Source organism: Polypterus senegalus, chromosome 7, assembly GCF_016835505.1.
Source record: "Polypterus senegalus isolate Bchr_013 chromosome 7, ASM1683550v1, whole genome shotgun sequence".
NCBI classification, from domain to species: domain Eukaryota; kingdom Metazoa; phylum Chordata; class Cladistia; order Polypteriformes; family Polypteridae; genus Polypterus; species Polypterus senegalus.
Genome location: NC_053160.1, coordinates 173,252,846 through 173,270,553, shown reverse-complemented (window position 1 = coordinate 173,270,553; position 17,708 = coordinate 173,252,846). Strand labels below are relative to the sequence as shown.

Here is a 17,708-nt window from a genome sequence, read left to right as displayed (position 1 = left end):
TGTCTGTTAACCATTTCTCAATGTTTTTATTTTAATATTTGTATTGTAACTAATTTGTAATTCTTTAACTCTCCACTCCTCTTCTCTGGTGACTAGATTTTCCCTGAATATTTAGCTCTTGGTTCAGGATGGGGCAGGCTTGGTTAAGGTTGGGTTCCTTTCTATTTTATGGTTGTTTATATTCTGTTATTTTGTCTTTATTGTTTAATAACTTGATAACAAAAAAGAGTGAAGAATGTCATTTTATACCAAAAATTGTATATTTTTATTTAAATAACATTCAAAAGGCCTCACAAAAAGGGCATACAACAATTAATAGACACACATTTTCTTATTTTTTTATAATAAGCACAGATCAGGGCACAGTTGTTTGCATTGCATCCTAAATTAAATTAGTGAAAGTGGGTGAGGGTTGGAAGGATTCTTTTGCTTTGGGCGGATGATGTTATCTTCCAGTATTAGCTCTGTCTTGATTCAACTTGTAAACAAGTTTTATGCAGACGGCATGTCACATTTAAAAACGGCAGTTGATAAAATCATGCCTCTTCTCAGGCGCTGGAACTGTCACCACAAATAAATCACAAACTGTGACTAATTACAAGATCGTTTCCGAGTTATCACACTGAGTCTAAGACTTGCATTGCGTCGCACATCTAGCACAAGGTGAGGGTGATTTTGGCAGCCATTTGGCGAAAAGGCAGCTATAATATGAACAGGAACAATGCACAAAAGTAAAAGTACAAACACCATAGACAACTTGGCTGCTGTATGCCCCCTTTACCAATTCACAGCAATTTGATACATTAATTCAGTTTACTACTGGGTTTAAAAAGGCCATTACCCCTCTTTAAGGTCAGGGTGGAGGTAGGGAGCTTATGGATTACTGGGTGGGTGATTGAGATTAGTTATAAGCCCACCTATTAAATTCAGAGGTAGAGGAAACACATTGATCTGGGGAAAAAAAATAAAAAATAAATTGTTTTCACACCTATCAAAAAGTTTAGGTGTTCTTTATAGATTTGAGGTGGCTGAATTCAAATCTGGTGACAAAGTTGATGGATCACATCCAGTTTTAGAGAGATAAAGATTTATAATGAAAAAACTGGCCATTCAGCCCAACAAAGCTCACCAGTGCTATCCACTTAATTCTTCCAAAATAATAATAATAAATATTATTATAATAAAAATAATTTATAATAAAAAATAAGTCAAGTTTTAAAAGTCCCTATGGTCCTACTGTCTAACACACTACTTGGTCACTTATTCCAAGCGTCTGTTTTAGGGGGAAAAAAATATTTTTTTAAAAATAATTATATAAGTCAAACCTACTCAACTTGGTCCTTGCAGGTTGCAGTGGGTGCAGGTTTTGGTCCAAATTATTCTTAACATTAACTGGGCTCCTATCATTAGTACATGTGTCCTTATATGCCAGATTCAGCCTTTATTGTGTCAATCAAGAAGTACATGGCACAATTAATTTACCTTTTAAAACAATTTAGCAAGTATGATTAAGACATTATGATCTCTCTTTTTAGGATTCGGTTGTTTTCTTTCTTTTCAAAAGTCTTATTTTTTTGAATCAGTTGCTTGTCAATGATCACAGACTCAGAAATGTCTGTAACGTTGCTGCTCTTGCCATTTGCACCTGTGACTGCTCTTTGTTAACTGACACTTTTTGGGGAAACGTTAATGCTGCTTAAAATAAAATGCATTATATCACTACCTGGCTTTTTCCTACTCTGATTTTGACATTAGAAACACAATTCAGTGTGACATTTATATTTTTCCAGGAGTTAACTTTTTTCATTTTCTTCTTTTTATTTCACTGTTTATAGCACTTGAACTCTAAATTGTAATTTAATAATGACAACTGAAAAAGTGAGGACCCGTGCACTAAATACAAAAGAGAAGCAGCTATTTCAATAACATTTGACCTGTGAAGTCAATAGCAAGTTAGCTGCTTAAGTAACAATGGCATTTCAAAATAAATAACATAACAAAACCTAAAGATATGAGAAATATAATTTTGTCTTATGCAGTATAATTGCTATAAAGGGTTCGCATACCAGGAGAAGGTGGGAGCGGAGGATGCCATCATCTATATGCTTCACCGATCCCTCTCCCACCTGGACAGAGGCAGTGGTGCTGTAAGAATTATGTTTTTGGACTTCTCTAGCGCCTTCAACACCATCCAACCTCTGCTCCTTAGAGACAAGCTGACTGAGATGGGAGTAGACTCACACCTGGTGGCATGGATTGTGGACTATCTTACAGACAGACCTCAATATGTGCGTCTTGGGAACTGCAGGTCTGACATTGTGTTCAGCAATAGAGGGGCGCCGCAGGGGACTGTACTTTCTCCGGTCCTGTTCAATCTATATACATCAGACTTCCAATATGACTCGGAGTCCTGCCACGTGTTCATTGATGACACTGCTATTGTGGGCTGCATCAGGAGTGGGCAGGAGGAGGAGTACAGGAAGGTAATCAAAGACTTTGTTAAATGGTGCGACTCAAACCACTTACACCTTAACACCAGCAAGACCAAGGAGCTGGTGGTGGATTTTAGGAGGTCCAGGCCCCTCATGGACCCTGTGATCATCAGAGGTGACTGTGTGAAGAGGGTGCAGACCTAATAATATCTGGGAGTGCAGCTGGATGACCAATTGGACTGGACTGCCAATACTGATGCTCTATGTAAGAAAGGTCAGAGCAGACTATACTTTCTGAGAAGGTTGGCATCCTTCAACATCTGAAGTAAGATGCTGCAGATGTTCTACCAGACCGTTGTGGCGAGTGCCCTCTTCTACGCGGTGGTGTGCTGGAGTGGCAGCATAAAGATGAAAGACACCTCACGCCTGGACAAACTTGTTAAGAAGTCAGGCTAAAGTAAAGTTGGACAGTTTAACATCTGTGACAGAGCGACGGGCACTAAGCAAACTCCTGTCAATCATAAATAATCCACTGCATCCACTGAACAGTGTCATTTCCAGGCAGAGGAGTAGCTTCAGTGACAGACTTTTGTCACTGTCCTGCTCCACTGACAGACTGAGGAGATCGTTCCTCCCCCACACTATGCGACTCTTCAATTCCACCCGGGGGAGTAAATGCTAACATTAATTTTATTTTAACTTTTTTCATTTTTATTACTATTTAATTTAATATTGTTTCTTTGTATCAGTATACTGCTGCTGGATTATGTGAATTTCCCCTTGGGATTAATAAAATATCTATCTATCTATCTATCTATCTAGATATCACTGTCTTGTTCGGGGAAGGGAAATAAGAACATGCTTACTTAAAATTCGGGAGTGGTCTCCCCTAGACTTTCTTGTATACTCAGATATGGGGATGGATATTTGAAGGGGAAAACCGCAAAACAATGATTATATTTTTATATTATGTACATTAAACAATCAAATTCACAACAAATCAAATCAAATGTATAATATATTGAACAATTATTATAAAAGTAAAGTTAAATACATTGGACTGTGAAGCTACATGAATAAAAAAGTACCACTTCCAGTTAGCGGAAATAGCTCAAAAGATGACTGAAATCTACATTTTGTACCTAATACTAGTATGCAAAATTTGGTTGACCTAAGTGGAAGCGTACTAAAGTTATCGTGTTTACAGACACACACACAGACATAATTCCAAAAAATTGGTATTTTTTGGTCTAAAACGTCAAAATTCAATGAAAACTCGAAACTTAATTTTTGGTCAATCACAATACTTTTCCTACGAGAAAGTAAATCGGACTCAGGGAGGTCTAAAACGTTGAGTTTCATCAAAATGTCCAGGTTGAATTTTTGGACGATTACAATACTTTTCCTATACTTCCTATACAAGAAAGTAAAAAGGAGGTCCAATTAGAAGCAAAAAAGAAGAGAAGAAAAGAACCTCTGTGATCCTACATGGATGGAGTTGAGTAGCTAGCATCTGTCATGGTGAGTTTCTTTCCTGTCTATCTATTGTGAGATATGGCGAGCCGTTCATCCAGGGCAATACCCCCACACCGCTAGATGGAGCCCTTCCAGCAGCATGGAGGTGCCCGAATTCCAGCAGGGTATCATGGATATTGGAGTTTTCCTTATTAACCCTGCTGGATACCATGGGGGCCGCAAGGGGACACTGCAGAGAGGCTCAGAGACTTTTATGTGCCCTATAACCCGGAAGTATGTCCTGATCACAGGAACAGGGGAAATGACGTACTTCCGGGATGAAAAAGAAGAGCTTTTGATCTGACCCCGAAAGTGCTAGAAAGTCACATGGACTGAGGGTTCAGAAGCACTTCCGGGTCAAGGACTATAAAGAACTTTGGGAAATCCCAGACAGGGAGCTGAGTTGGGAGGAAGGGAACAACACGTCTGGGAGTCGAGGATTCTTGTATTAATTGCTATTTGTGCAGTAGTTTATGAGTATATTGGAGTGGAGGGCTTTGTGCACATTATTATTATTATAAATCCATTATTTGGACTTTTATCTGGTGTCTGGTATCTGATCTGAGGGTTTAAGGGAACAACAGCGCCCTTATCTGTTACACGATCTATCTATCTATCTATCTATCTATCTATCTATCTATCTATCTATCTATCTATCTATCTATCTATCTATCTATCTATCTATCTATCTATCCTTTAGTGCCTTATCTATCTACAATTAAAAGGCATCTCACTTTTGCAATGTCTTTTAACACAGCTCAAGAGACAGTCTCTTTACATACATAGATACTGTAGATAGAATAAACTGTTTTTTGACATTGAATGAAAGTTCTCAGTGTAGATAGATAGATAGATAGATAGATACTTTATTAATCCCAAGGGGAAATTCACATTGTGAACAACAATTCATTGTTGTGTCAGAGAGAGGATGTGTAGCGTTGTTCATAATGCCATTCAGTTTTGTTATCATTCTCTCCTTTGCTATGATCTCCAGGGGGTTCACAGTGTGTCCCATAACAAAAAGTTTTACCAGCCCAGCACATCACAGCACAGAAAATTGCACTGACCATCAAAGTGACGATGTGAAGGATGTCACTACCCAATGTCGAAGGATCTCCTCATGGACTCAAGCAAGGTATGTGCCCCTAACATTTTCTTCTCCTTCTCTCCCCTCAGCACTGAAAAGGGAAGGAGCCTGGCTGCCCAGAAGGAGGTATCATTTGCCCCTAAGGGCAACCCACTGGATGGAGCTTTACGGAACAACCTCTTCTTTTCACGTCCTAAGAGAACTTGTTGTTTTTGTTATTGTACCCAAGTAGTCATTTCCTTTGTCTCCTAAAGGTGTGATCTTTTGTTTGGATGATCATTTTAAACAGGACAACCCAGCTAGTGTCCCAGCTTTTCACAGCTGCTCAACCTTTCATTCCTGCACACGGCCACACCATATTAAAGGAATGCAGTCCCCTAAGGAAGAGGAGTATTAATCTAAGGACTCCTTACTTTTCTCGTAGTTAACTTCACACATTCCAGTCTGACCTAGAAGGGATTTCTATGTTGCTTACTCGATTGAAAAACTAAAAACATGGTTTGTTTATCTGTTCTACAATAAAAATGGTTATTAGATTGATTTCTCAGGCAGCACTGAATATCTCCGGCAGTATGTAAAGATTTGGAAATTAGAAAGTGAAGTGCTACTCAACTTGAAAAGGGTTAAAAACAAGTGAATTGCTTTATCCAAGAACAATCATACAGTATTTATCTATAGGTGGGAAGTAGTCACACAGCCACTAGGGATAATGGCTGTGACAAGGGTCCAGGTATCGCATGCCGTGAGTGACCTGTGCAGTACAGGAGCATAAATCTTTGAAGACGTTTATAAGTCACGAAAGTGTGAACGGAAATCTTTGAACTAGCTGTGGTCTGTATGTCAACAAACGCTAGTCCTCCATCCTAAGCAGCATTTCTACAACTGTCGAGTGGTTCTGGTGTGTTTACTCGGATATAAAAGGCCAAACATTGCATTAGACACCTACTAGACCTGACATACTTCTTATCCTTGTGAGATGAAAATGTATGTGCTGTGGATGGCGATGACTGGTGACAAATTAGCTGCAGGATGAAAATGGTGTGGAAAAAATACATGTTCTTCAATTTAAATGATTGCTTTTAAGATACAGTTTCCTTATGTGCCAACTCAGCACACAGACAGTTGGGTGCACTTTTGTCTCAGCAGATGCTCTACCTAGATTAGTGTGAAACTGCGTAGTGGATGGTAGCAATTTAACAAAAAAAAGTCTCACCCTCCTTGAAAAGACTTAAAAAACAGTGGTTTTAAACTCACTGAAATAACAAAATGTAGATCAGACATATGGCAGTTTTTTTTTCATTGTGCTTAATAAGAAAGGAAGCTAGCTGTTGTTTGCTTACAGTGAACAAAGTTTAAAAAGTTTTAGTGCATGACAACCATGAGTCAGGCATCTTATGACACATGTCATGCACTGCTAACAAAACTGCCTTTGCTAAGAAACATAAAAGTGACAAATGACCTAAAGTGTCAAGTTCATTATTACATGAACAGAGTACAGTGAAATTCTAAATTGCATGTCTGATCCGCATGAAACAATTACCTACTCTCTGGCACCTTGAAACTGTGGACTTTATTTGTCGTAATATGATTGTATGACAAGGTTAGTAGCAATTCTTCTGTTTAAATTACTCAGCATTCGAAGTTAGGGGTACACATTCTTGGGGTAATCCTACTTAATACACTATGGTCTGTGATTTAATTGCATGAAGGTGAGAATGAAACTGGTTCTATGCTTAACTGGGACATGTAATTAACACATTTAATGTAAGATATTACGGAAAAGAAGTCAAAATGTTAGATCTGAATACACAATGGGAAGTCTGAAACTTGAAAATACAACTTATTAGAAGGATCTAGGAGCCACAGTGGACTTGTCACTATTTTTTTCCAGATGATGTACATAAGCAATCAAGAAGGCTTATAGGATGTTAGACTATATATCACAATGTGTGGAGTACAAGGCCTCACCTGGAGTACTGCATGCAGTTTTGGGTTCCATATTACAAAAGTGGACATAGCAGCACAAGAGAAGGTCCAGAGAAGAGTAACTAGACTCATTCCAGGACTGCAGGGTATGAGCTAAGAGGGGAGATTGAAGGCGTTAAACCTTTTCAGTTTAAGAAAACAGAGATTACGAGGTGACATGACTGAAGTTTTTAAACTTATGAAAGGAATTAATATGGAAGAACCAGACTGTTACTTTGAAAGGGGTTCAGAAAGAACACAGAACAAGCCATCTTGGCTAAGATGTGGCTGACAAACGTGGTGTCTCAGTGGCTTGGGGCAAACACACAATTTATTTATTTGGGGGCAAAGTAGCTTTGGCAAACATGGCAATAACTGTGTGTTTGGCTTGTTGGTAAGGTAACTGAGCCTTCAGTGGTTCATATGGCCTGTAATATTCATTTTAAGAGCAATCATATTTCCTGGGCCCACAGAATGCAGGAGAGAGGTGCTATAATGCTGCACATGATCCTGTACTCGCACTTGCAGAGCACAATCAGATAGTCAGGGTCTCGAAGTTTCAGGAGATAGGTTGCTCTCCCAGCCAATACAGTCCTGCTGAATTGTGATTGTTTATGCATGAAGTTGTTTAGTACTCCATAATAAAGGGTGGCATTCAAGGCGTGTTCATGTATGCAAATTTACAAGGTGATTGAGATTTATAAATGGTAAATTTTGTGGAAATGTGCGTACGGCAGGTTTTATAAGTCTGATTTGTTTTTGGTGCATGCATATTTTCTCTCTTGAATCCACACAAAATAATGAGAACCCTTGTGTTTGTATAGGGTTTTCCTCCGATTTTTCATTTTTCCACATGTGTACCAAAAAACATGCATATAGGGTTGTTAGTAACTCCAAATCAGCTCTGTATGAGCAAATGTGTGTGTGTGTGTTAGTGAGTCTGCCTTGCGGGTCAGAACTGTTTCATGTCTTGATCTCAGATTTGCCAGGATATGCACTGCTTCCTACAGCTCAAGATAAGCAAGGCAGAAAATGGACTGAAGGCTCTTCTTGTAAAGTCTTCTAAAATGTTTAGTACAATTACACATAGTGCTGTCAAGTACACCTTATAAGGAATACTAGGGAATGCTTGTGGACTCATTCTTATAAACAGCTAGACAGTGTACAAAAGCAACAGCATTTCAGATTGCAGAGCACAGGTTTTGCAACAAAACGCAGAGAGGTTCTCCTTCTCTGCAGCTTACTTGTGGAGCAACAATCAGAATGGTGTATGAATTACAAGAAGCTCATAACAGAATCATGGAAAGTGTAGACAGGAACTACTAATACTGCAAAATATGAGTAGAAAGTGCTGAACCATTTCATTTTAATTAAACAGTGACTAAAAAACAACTTCATAGACTTGTTTTATATTTTTATTTTATAGCCACTTCGCATTTCTGTCACTCGCGTTTGTGGATTTCACTTGTACCAAACAACAAATCTTTTAATTCTCGTGGATAGGCCTCTTCATTGATAAGAAACACTACTTTTCCCTGATGACAACACAAATTAGAAGATCTGCAAGTCTCTGACTTAAAGTTTAAATCCGAACAATATATTTGATCTCTTTTCGATGTTCCGTTATTTCACCGAGTAATAATTTCTGTTTGTTTGCGCTAATACAATCTTTACTATCAATTTTTTGCGACTTTTAGTACTTTCTTTATCTCTAATCTGCTCTGCATGTGTATCGCTCCAACGTTTTTGAATTCTTTACGACATTCTACTTTGTCATCTACCCGTGTTTTATTTCCGGCCCCGGGTGTGGTTAAATCTCATGGCACAAAGTCTCATCTCGCAGGACGTGAAAGTATCTCTCTGAAAAAGTCACGTCTCGTCCCAGGCTAAAAAGTCTTGTCTCGTTCCAAGATTTTTTTATTATATTACAGAGATTTTATTTTATTTTTTTATATTTTGTCTTTCTTCTTCATCCTGTAAAACACTTTGAGCTACATCATTTGTATGAAAATGTGCTATATAAATAAATGTTGTTGTTGTATAAAATTGTAAATTGAATAAATAAACGTAGTTCCAACTGTTACTGTATAATCAGTTCTTCAACAAGAGCATGAGGGGTACAGATTGAAGTTGAATAACAGTAAGAGAAATTGCAGAGAAATTACACTCTTTACTTCACTCAGAGAACTGCTGATACACTGAACTTCAGAGACTTAACTTGATTCTTAGTCTTAAATTGAAATAGTTTCAAATCTTTAGATGAAAAAGTGAGCTCTTTTGAGATGAATGACTCATGTCTGTCAAATTATTTCATGTGCTTAAATGTAAGGAGTACAGTATAACAAATACAATTCTAACTATCAATAATTTGATGGTGTAGCGAATTGTTTGGAAGGATCTGTAAAATTAAGCAGAGATTGTGTATCATTTTGCAACAAACAATTACAGACTGGAGGCAAGCTGGAGAAAGGGAAGAATTGCAAATCATTCTGAAACAAACAGTCATAGACCTTTAGCCAGTTAAGCTAGGTAAATCCAACAATCCTAAATGGTAGCCACATAGAGGAAGACTGGTTCGGTGAAACATTTTAAAACAAATGATTTTATAAAAGATAGGACAGACCAAGAGAAGAAATTATTTTATAGGCAAAAAACAAGCTAGGTTCAAAACCAGAAATCCAAGAAAGCCAGAACATTTAATTTACAAAACAGGCAAAGTGTCCAAAAGTGCAGTGCAGGTTCTTCAATACAATAAATAAATAATCCATAAAATCATGTGAAACATGTAGGTTAAAATCAACAAATAATCCAATAAAATGAGGTTATAATCACAGGCAGATTTTCTTAAAAACACAAGCCCCAATGTCTCTTTCTAAATTCTGGCATCTCCTCATGCTGCAAGGTCTTGATGGGATAAGCCCAATGACAGGTGTAGTCATGTCTTTTTCCCAGGTTCCGGTCCATCCAACCAGTCCCTCAGTATCTGTAGGACACGTCTCCCTCAACCAGTCCTTCAGCGTCTACCTGGAAGACGCTATATGACAGGGCTGCTTCTACTCCCCCTATGTAGCTCAATGGTAGCTCCTCTTCTCCATTTGCTTCCCCGGGTCATATTCCCAACCACCTATCTCCTTTCCTCCTGGCATGGGCTCCTCGCCATCCTGCCTCTTTCTCACACCCTTAAACTCTCTTCCTTCTTTCTCTCTTTCTAGCTTGATTTTCTTCTCTTTTTCTCTCCTGATTTCACCATGCAGGCTCCCTTTATAGAACCAATTGGGTGCCGGTGCAGTCCTCCACCTGCTCTGAAGAGTGAATGAAGCACTCAACTGCCCTGTTCACATTTTGAAGTGAATACACGATCACTCAAGCACCCCAATGTGTTTGCCCTTGGACTCCCGATTATTTACTTAAATTGTGCTTCACCACGGAGCTATCATCACAAACACACAACTCATTTCATAGTTTAAGAACCTATGCCATAAAGTATTTTGAATTGTTGTCTGCTACCTTTTTGGAATAACTAGGTGGATGGGTATTTAATAAAATATATGAGCTAAAGCACAGAATTACTGAAGCATTCAATACATTAGGAAAGGCTTCATTATTCATTGAAATAACTAGTTGAACGGCTGCTGAATTTAAACATTAACTGACTTTTTTCCATTATAATATGGAATAACAATTCTAAAATTTATAGGCAAATTCTGTTATTTTATTTTTTTTACTATTACAGTTTTACTTGTAACCTGTAATGAAAACTAAAAGAAAACAATGCCCAAAGTCAATACAAGTGCAATACATGTAAAAGGTAAAATAAAAAAGCAACAAAACCCCTGGCCCACCTACTTTCTCTCAGAAAAACTTTGTCCCATCATGACATCTATAAGAGGTGAGTTTCAGGGTAATATTATCAATATCCTGTAGGCCTTGCCTTACCCAGGGGATTACTAGCTGAGAGCATTCAAATATCGAAGGATTGCACATAATCTTACTCAAAACGCTTCTGTGTTAAGGGTTATAATAGACACTATCCACTATCAAAGAGAGAAGCACACTTTAGCAGAAAAGAGGATCTGAAAATCTAACGGGATATGTGGATCAAATTTCCTTAACGGTGACCCTAAGCCAACTGATTCCAGTACAACGAGTACGAATCACGTAGTCTCACATCACCCTATTAAATAATAATGACCCCATTTAAAATCAGGTCTCTCGCTGTCTATAATACACAGTTATAAATATCTGAAATTATTTTTTGAACTCAACACAGGATATATTTTTGTCTTTATAGACGACTGAGTTTTAAAGGTATTTTAAACAATAATAGCATGTGGCCTACATTTACAGGTCCCTGTTATCTCATTTTCTGCTTTTAAACCAATTTCATTTGCAGAAATGCATGAGTAGTTCCATCAGTTCTAAACCTTTTAAGTTGTTTTCAATTTATATAACAGTTCCTAGATTAACCTGTGGATTTAAAGGGCTTTTCATTTATTCTTATCCAGATATTTTGTCAGTAATACAATTCAAATGGTGCTGCTTATCTTGGAGTTTAAAAATGAATACATTGGGGGTGCTCATTGCTAGCTTTCTTCTTCAATTAGTTCATACGTGATTATCTTTCATTGTCTTTCATGGAAATAAACTGTACAAAAAATGAATATTCATGTACAGGATAGATGCTGAAAAGGACAGCTCGACGATATTAGCGTCCTACTTACAAAAAGCAATTATCTTGCTTCCTGTAACGAGAATTATTCTGGTATACAGTATGTGTGATTTTTACTATTTACAGAGTATTGTAACAAAATAGGTTGCCACCTGAATGTTAACAACCTTCAACAATAATGGAGTTCTTTCTAATCTTGGATGTTATGCTATACTAATACATACAGTGCCCTGCATAATGTTTGGGACAAATACATATTTTAATTTGGTTTACCTCCCTGCTCCACAGTTTAAAATAACAAATCAAACAATTCAGACACAAACAAAGTGCACCTTGCAGAATTTCATTTACGTGTGTCTGCATACATTTTGGTCTCACCATGTAGAAATGACAACACCTTTTTTTACATGGTCCCCTCATTTCAGGGCAGACAGCAACACCAGGTCTATTAAAGCTGTCATATTTAGGACTTTGTTGCGTATTCTTCACATGCCATGACTGCTTGAAGTCTGAAATTCACAGAAATCACCTGGTACTGAGGGTCTTCTCTGGTGATGCTCTGTCAAGCCTCTAATGCAGCCATCTTCAGCTTCTGCTTGTTTGGGTGGCCTGTCTCCTTAAGTTTTCTCTTCAGCATATGAAAGTCCTGTTGAATTGGATTTAAATTAGGGGGCTGGCTTTGGCCATTCAAGAATTTTCCATTTTTTTAGATTCTGTTTTGTCATAGCAGGATGTTGAGATCATTATCTTGTTGTAGGATAAAACGCTGCGTGAGTTTGGAAGCATTTACTGGAAATTGAGAAGATCAGACGTTTTTTCTGCACCTCAGAACTCGTGCCACTGCTGTTAGCGGTTCCATCATCAATGAAGAGAAGTGTGCCAGGACCTGTGGCAGCCGTACCTGCCCAAGCCATACAGTAACACCCCCACTACCATGTTTAACAGGTGAGATGGTCTGCTTTGGATCTCAGGCATTTCCTTTTGGTCTCCACTCTTTGCTCTTGCCACCCCTCTGATGGAGATTCATCTTTGTCTCACCTGTCCAAAAGACCATTTTCCAGAATTCTGAAGGCTCTTTCAAGTACTTTTTTGGCAAACTGTAATCTGGCCATCCTGTTTGTGTAGCTAACTAGTGGTCTGCATCTTGCAGTGTGGCCTCTGTGTTTCTGTTCATGATGTCTTCTGCTGATAGTCGTCTCTGATACATCTACATCTGCCCCCTGAGGACTGTTTCTGATCTGTCAGACAGGTGTTTGGGGTTTTTTCTTTACCACAATCAGGGATTCTTCTATCATCATCAGTTGAGATCTCCCTTGGCCTACCTGTTCCTTTGCCATTACTGAGCTCACCAGTGTGTTCTTTCTTCTTCATGACTAGGGGCATTGCCCCCTGCTTTCTTCGGTTGCCAACACCCCTGCCTGCGCTACGCGCCAGCAACTTTGCGTCTCTCCAGCTTGCAAACAACAAAACATTTCATTCTCCTAGATAGGCCTCTTCATTGGGAAGAAACACTACTTTTCCCTGATGGCAACACGAATTAGACGATCTACAAGTATCCAACTTAAAGTTTAAAGCCAAACAATATCTACATCCTTCTGTCATATCACCTATGTCCATATATTCAATCTCTTTTCATTTTTTTTACGTTTTCATCAATATCTCATTAAATTTTGAAGCCGTGTTTGGAATGACATTGTGACAACGCAACGTATAACTGCCCGTGAGTTTCTTTCTCTCTACACGAACTGTGTCTGACAATAGCATTCACACAAATGAGAAATGATTAAACTGTGTGCGTGATTGTAAATGTTTTAGATGTGGGCAGGACTTTTCCAAATCTCTTTGCTTAAAATCTTATCTAACAGGGCTTGAAAGTTTCTCTCGCGGGATTACACTTTCATCAAACAACCAATCTTTTAATTCTCGCATATATGCCTCTTCATTGGGAAGAAACACTACTTTTCCCTGATGGCAACACGAATTAGACGTTCTACAAGTCTCCAACTTAAAGTTTAAATCCGAACAATATATTTGATCTCTTTTTGCTGTTCCGTTATTTCACCAAGTAATAATTTCCATTTGTTTGCACCAATGCGATCGTTACTATCATTTTTTTGAGACTTTCTAATTTTCATACTTCCATTATCTCTAACTTGCTCTGCATGTGTATCACACCAACGTTTTTTAATTTCTTTATAACGTTCTACTTTGTCATCTACGCTTTTAGTCTTTTATTTCTGGCCCCGGGCGTGGTTAAATCTCTTGGCGCAAAGTCTTGTCTCACGGGATGCGAAAGTGTCTCTCTTCAAAAGATCACGTCTCGTTGCAGTATAAAAAGTCTCATCTCCCAAGATTTTTTTATTATAATAGAGAGATATTCCAAACAGTTGATTTAGGTCATCCTAAGCTTTTGCTGATTTCTCTAATGGTTTTGTTCTTGTTTTTTTTTTTCATTCTCATAATGGCTTCTTTGACTTTTATTGGCACAGCTCATGCCCTCATGTTGAACAATTGCAACTACAGACTTCAAAGGGTAGAAGGAAGCGGAGATATCTTATGAAGCAATGAAACCCACCTGAGGAATCACAAACACCTGTGACAACAATTGTCACAAATATTATGGTGCCCTGAAGTGGGCAGGATCGTGTAGAAAAAGTGTTGTGTGTCTGAAATGTCTGCAAATCCCCTTAAATGAAATTCTGCAATGTGCACTTTAATCATAAGTCTGAATTGTTTGATTTGTAATTTTAAACTGTAGAGCAGGGGGGAAAATTTAGGAAAAATGTGCCTTTGTCCTAAACATGATAAAGGGCACTGTATATCCCAAAGCAAAATTTTAGAATTACAGAAAAAATATCTCCAAAAGAAGTTCACAAATATTAAATGTCATAAATTCTTAAAAAACCTAGGTACCTATTATACCAGGAAAGATATGTAAGAGAGCATACTACATAAGTCACCAAAAAGGCATTTTTAGATTCTGATAAACTATTAAACATAAAAAAGAGAAATGACCAGTTAAAATTAAAACATGTAATGTTCATCCAGTTAACATTAATCCTGAGAAATAATCAATTAAATTACTTCTCTTCACTACAGTGTTTGTCCAAAGTGACATACAAATCATTTAAAGTCCAGTTGTTGAGCACTATTACAGCTGCTCAGGGAGGTTAAAGACTCACTCAGGGTCCGGATGCAGATTGGCTGCCTTGTGGCCTACTAGTACGTGATCATACAAGATGATATTTTACAATCAAACCTTTTTGTGAAATTAGTGATAATCTTGGAGGACTTACTGCTTCGTTCTGGAGTGTGCATGTTTCTTGTTTTTTTGTTCTGGTTTCCATGTTCATGTAGTACCTTGAACCAGTCACGCAGCCTGCTAACCACTTCTTTGTGCTCCAGGTCACTGCAAACTAAAAAGAAAGCAAAAACAGGAAATGACCATTTTACCTTTAGTTGTGTGGTCCACGATACATTGGGCATACAGTGAATTAATTCACTTAACTTTGTTGTACTGTAGTGGATAAAGTTGCCATTCTTGACCATCAACCTACACTTTATACTCCATAATGACAAAGTGAAAACATGTTTTCACAAAAGTTTGCAAATTTATTAATAATTAAAAACTGAAATTGCTCATTCATTTAAGTATTCAGACCCTTTGTTGTGGTACTCCATAACTGTGATCATGTTCATTTTGTTCAATTTAATTCTCCTTGAGATCTTTCAAGAACTTAATTGTAGCCCACCTTTGCCAAATTGAATTGATTGGACATCATTTAGAAGTACCTGTATATAGAAAGTCCCACACATCACACCTGCATATCAGAACAATAACCAAGCTATGATGTCCAAAGAAGTCTCTGTAGACCTCTGTGATCAGATAAGGGCATGGGAAGAACACTGTTTGTTTAAAGCTTTGAGTGTTCCCAGGAGCACTAAACTGTGAAATGGAAGAAGTTTGGAACCACCAGGACTCTTCTTAAAATTGTCCATTTGGCCAAACTGACTAACTAGGCAAGTAGAAGAACCAAGAACCCACATACATGATCCTTTCTACCAGCTTTAAATGGCATTTGGTCTCCACATACTGAGCAGTCAAATGCATGAAAAGAATTACATCTACCCAATAAACTAGCCACCCAGTATACAGTATATTATACACTTTATATTTCCAATTACTCCATTTTCCTGTTTTAAGAAGCTTTTTTGACCTGTTCTTCACTTTCACTTTTATAGGTGTTTAGTTAGAATATTGTGTTCAGCTAAATAGTTTATTTGTGACTTAGACTTTTAATTATTTTAGCCACAATGGCAACAGAGTGTAATTGCCACCTACAGTACTTATGAGGTCAGTCACATAACGTCCCCAACATGACGTAACACCCACAACGTCAGTCACAAAACGCCCTTTGAATGCCCATTTACACTATGACTGAGGTTAAGGCTATCTGACTCAGAGGGTGTTCTCTGACTGATGTTGTGGGTGTTGTGTTATATCACTTACAGGCTGCAGATGTAGTTCCACAATGGAGATAAGCTTAATGGTCTATAAGTAGTAGGATCAATTTTCCAGTCTTTGGATGACTCTCTCACCTGGAATGTTTGTTTATATGTTTATTGCTACATTGGTTAGACTGGTGACCTAACCAGCATGTAGGTAGATCCCTTGCCAGGGTGGGAGACTGTAATACAAGGACAAAGGTGGTCTGGTGTATCAGTGAGGATGGGTTCCAGTTCCTTGCCAGGACTCGAAGCCTGTTTGGAAGCACAGAAGGTGGCTGCTGCTGGGAGTTATGTCTTCCTCCCCATGCACACGATGGCAACATTTCACTGGTGGTAGTCCCATGTGGATACCCGGAGTGATAGCTGGGAATTGTAGTCCCATGGAACAGCCCTGTCAGGAAACTTGGGTATCACCTGTGGGAGCAGCAGGGGATTGTTAGGCCCTCTTTGAAAGGGTTCAGCTTGACCTGAAAATTATGTGGCACAGGGTCTGACATTAGAGAAACCATGTTTCCTGCATGAATAGCCAGTATCAGAAGAAGAGACGATGAGACTGTATGGGAGGTATGAAAGGAGACAAGGGAATATATATTGTATTCTACTGTTGTGGAAAACGATTTGGAGGTCTGTGAAGGCATTGTAAAATAAAAATATCTTCTGTTTGAACCCAGAATGGTGTCATGTAGTTGTATCTCGGGGTTTAGGGGCTAAGCAGTGCCCCCCACACCCCTCTGGTCACAACACATGTGAACACATTGTACTGTATATAAACATCCATACATCCATCCATTTTCCAACCCGCTATATCCTAACTACAGGGTCACGGGGATCTGCTGGAGCCAATCCCAGCCAACACAGGGCACAAAGATGGAAACAAACCCAGAGCAAGGTGCCAGCCCACTGCAGGGTGCCAGCCCACCGCAGGGCACACACGCACACACACACAGCACACACTATGCACCTAACCCGCATGTCTTTGGACTGTGGGAGGAAAACGGAGTACCCGGAGGAAACTCATGCAGACACGGAGAGAACATGCAAACTCCACACAGGGAGGACCCAGGAAGCGAACCAGGGTCTCCTAACTGCAAAATTTAAAAAAAAATTTCAATCATGTCACCTTTTATACAGGTTTTGTTTCTTTAATCTTTCCTTGTATGAGACAATGCGCACAAGGCAGGAAATAGCAAATATACTCTATTTATTTTTTTAATATTCAGCTCAAAAGAAGTCAGTGACATGTAGTTTCCCCTTGCAAAGTTTTATTAGTGCATGGTACTCATTGCAGAATTCCATCTTACTCTAATATTCAAATTCATGTAGTGAATTGACTGTAAAGAATAATGATATTTTTGGTTGTCATTAAAGCTAATTATGTTTAATATACTTTACTTTGGTGGCATAGCAGTTTAGTGCAAAATGTATCACACTAGCTATATTGTACCTTCACCAATCTGTCCATTATTTTTAATTACACTATGATACAATACAATGCAGCTTATTGTTTTGTGTGGTGCTCTTCACTAAATGC

At 38.4% G+C, this 17,708-nt stretch overlaps 1 protein-coding gene across 2 annotated transcripts in view; it reads right to left on the bottom strand.

The window, feature by feature from the left end:
- Window positions 1-17,708, bottom strand: part of spock3 (SPARC (osteonectin), cwcv and kazal like domains proteoglycan 3) — a 411,929-nt gene that overhangs the window by 19,905 nt on the left and 374,316 nt on the right. For both annotated transcript variants that reach the window (XM_039759614.1, XM_039759615.1), the window contains one exon: window positions 14,965-15,084. In XM_039759614.1, coding sequence (XP_039615548.1) covers window positions 14,965-15,084 — 120 coding nt within the window. The remainder of the gene's footprint in view (window positions 1-14,964; window positions 15,085-17,708) is intronic.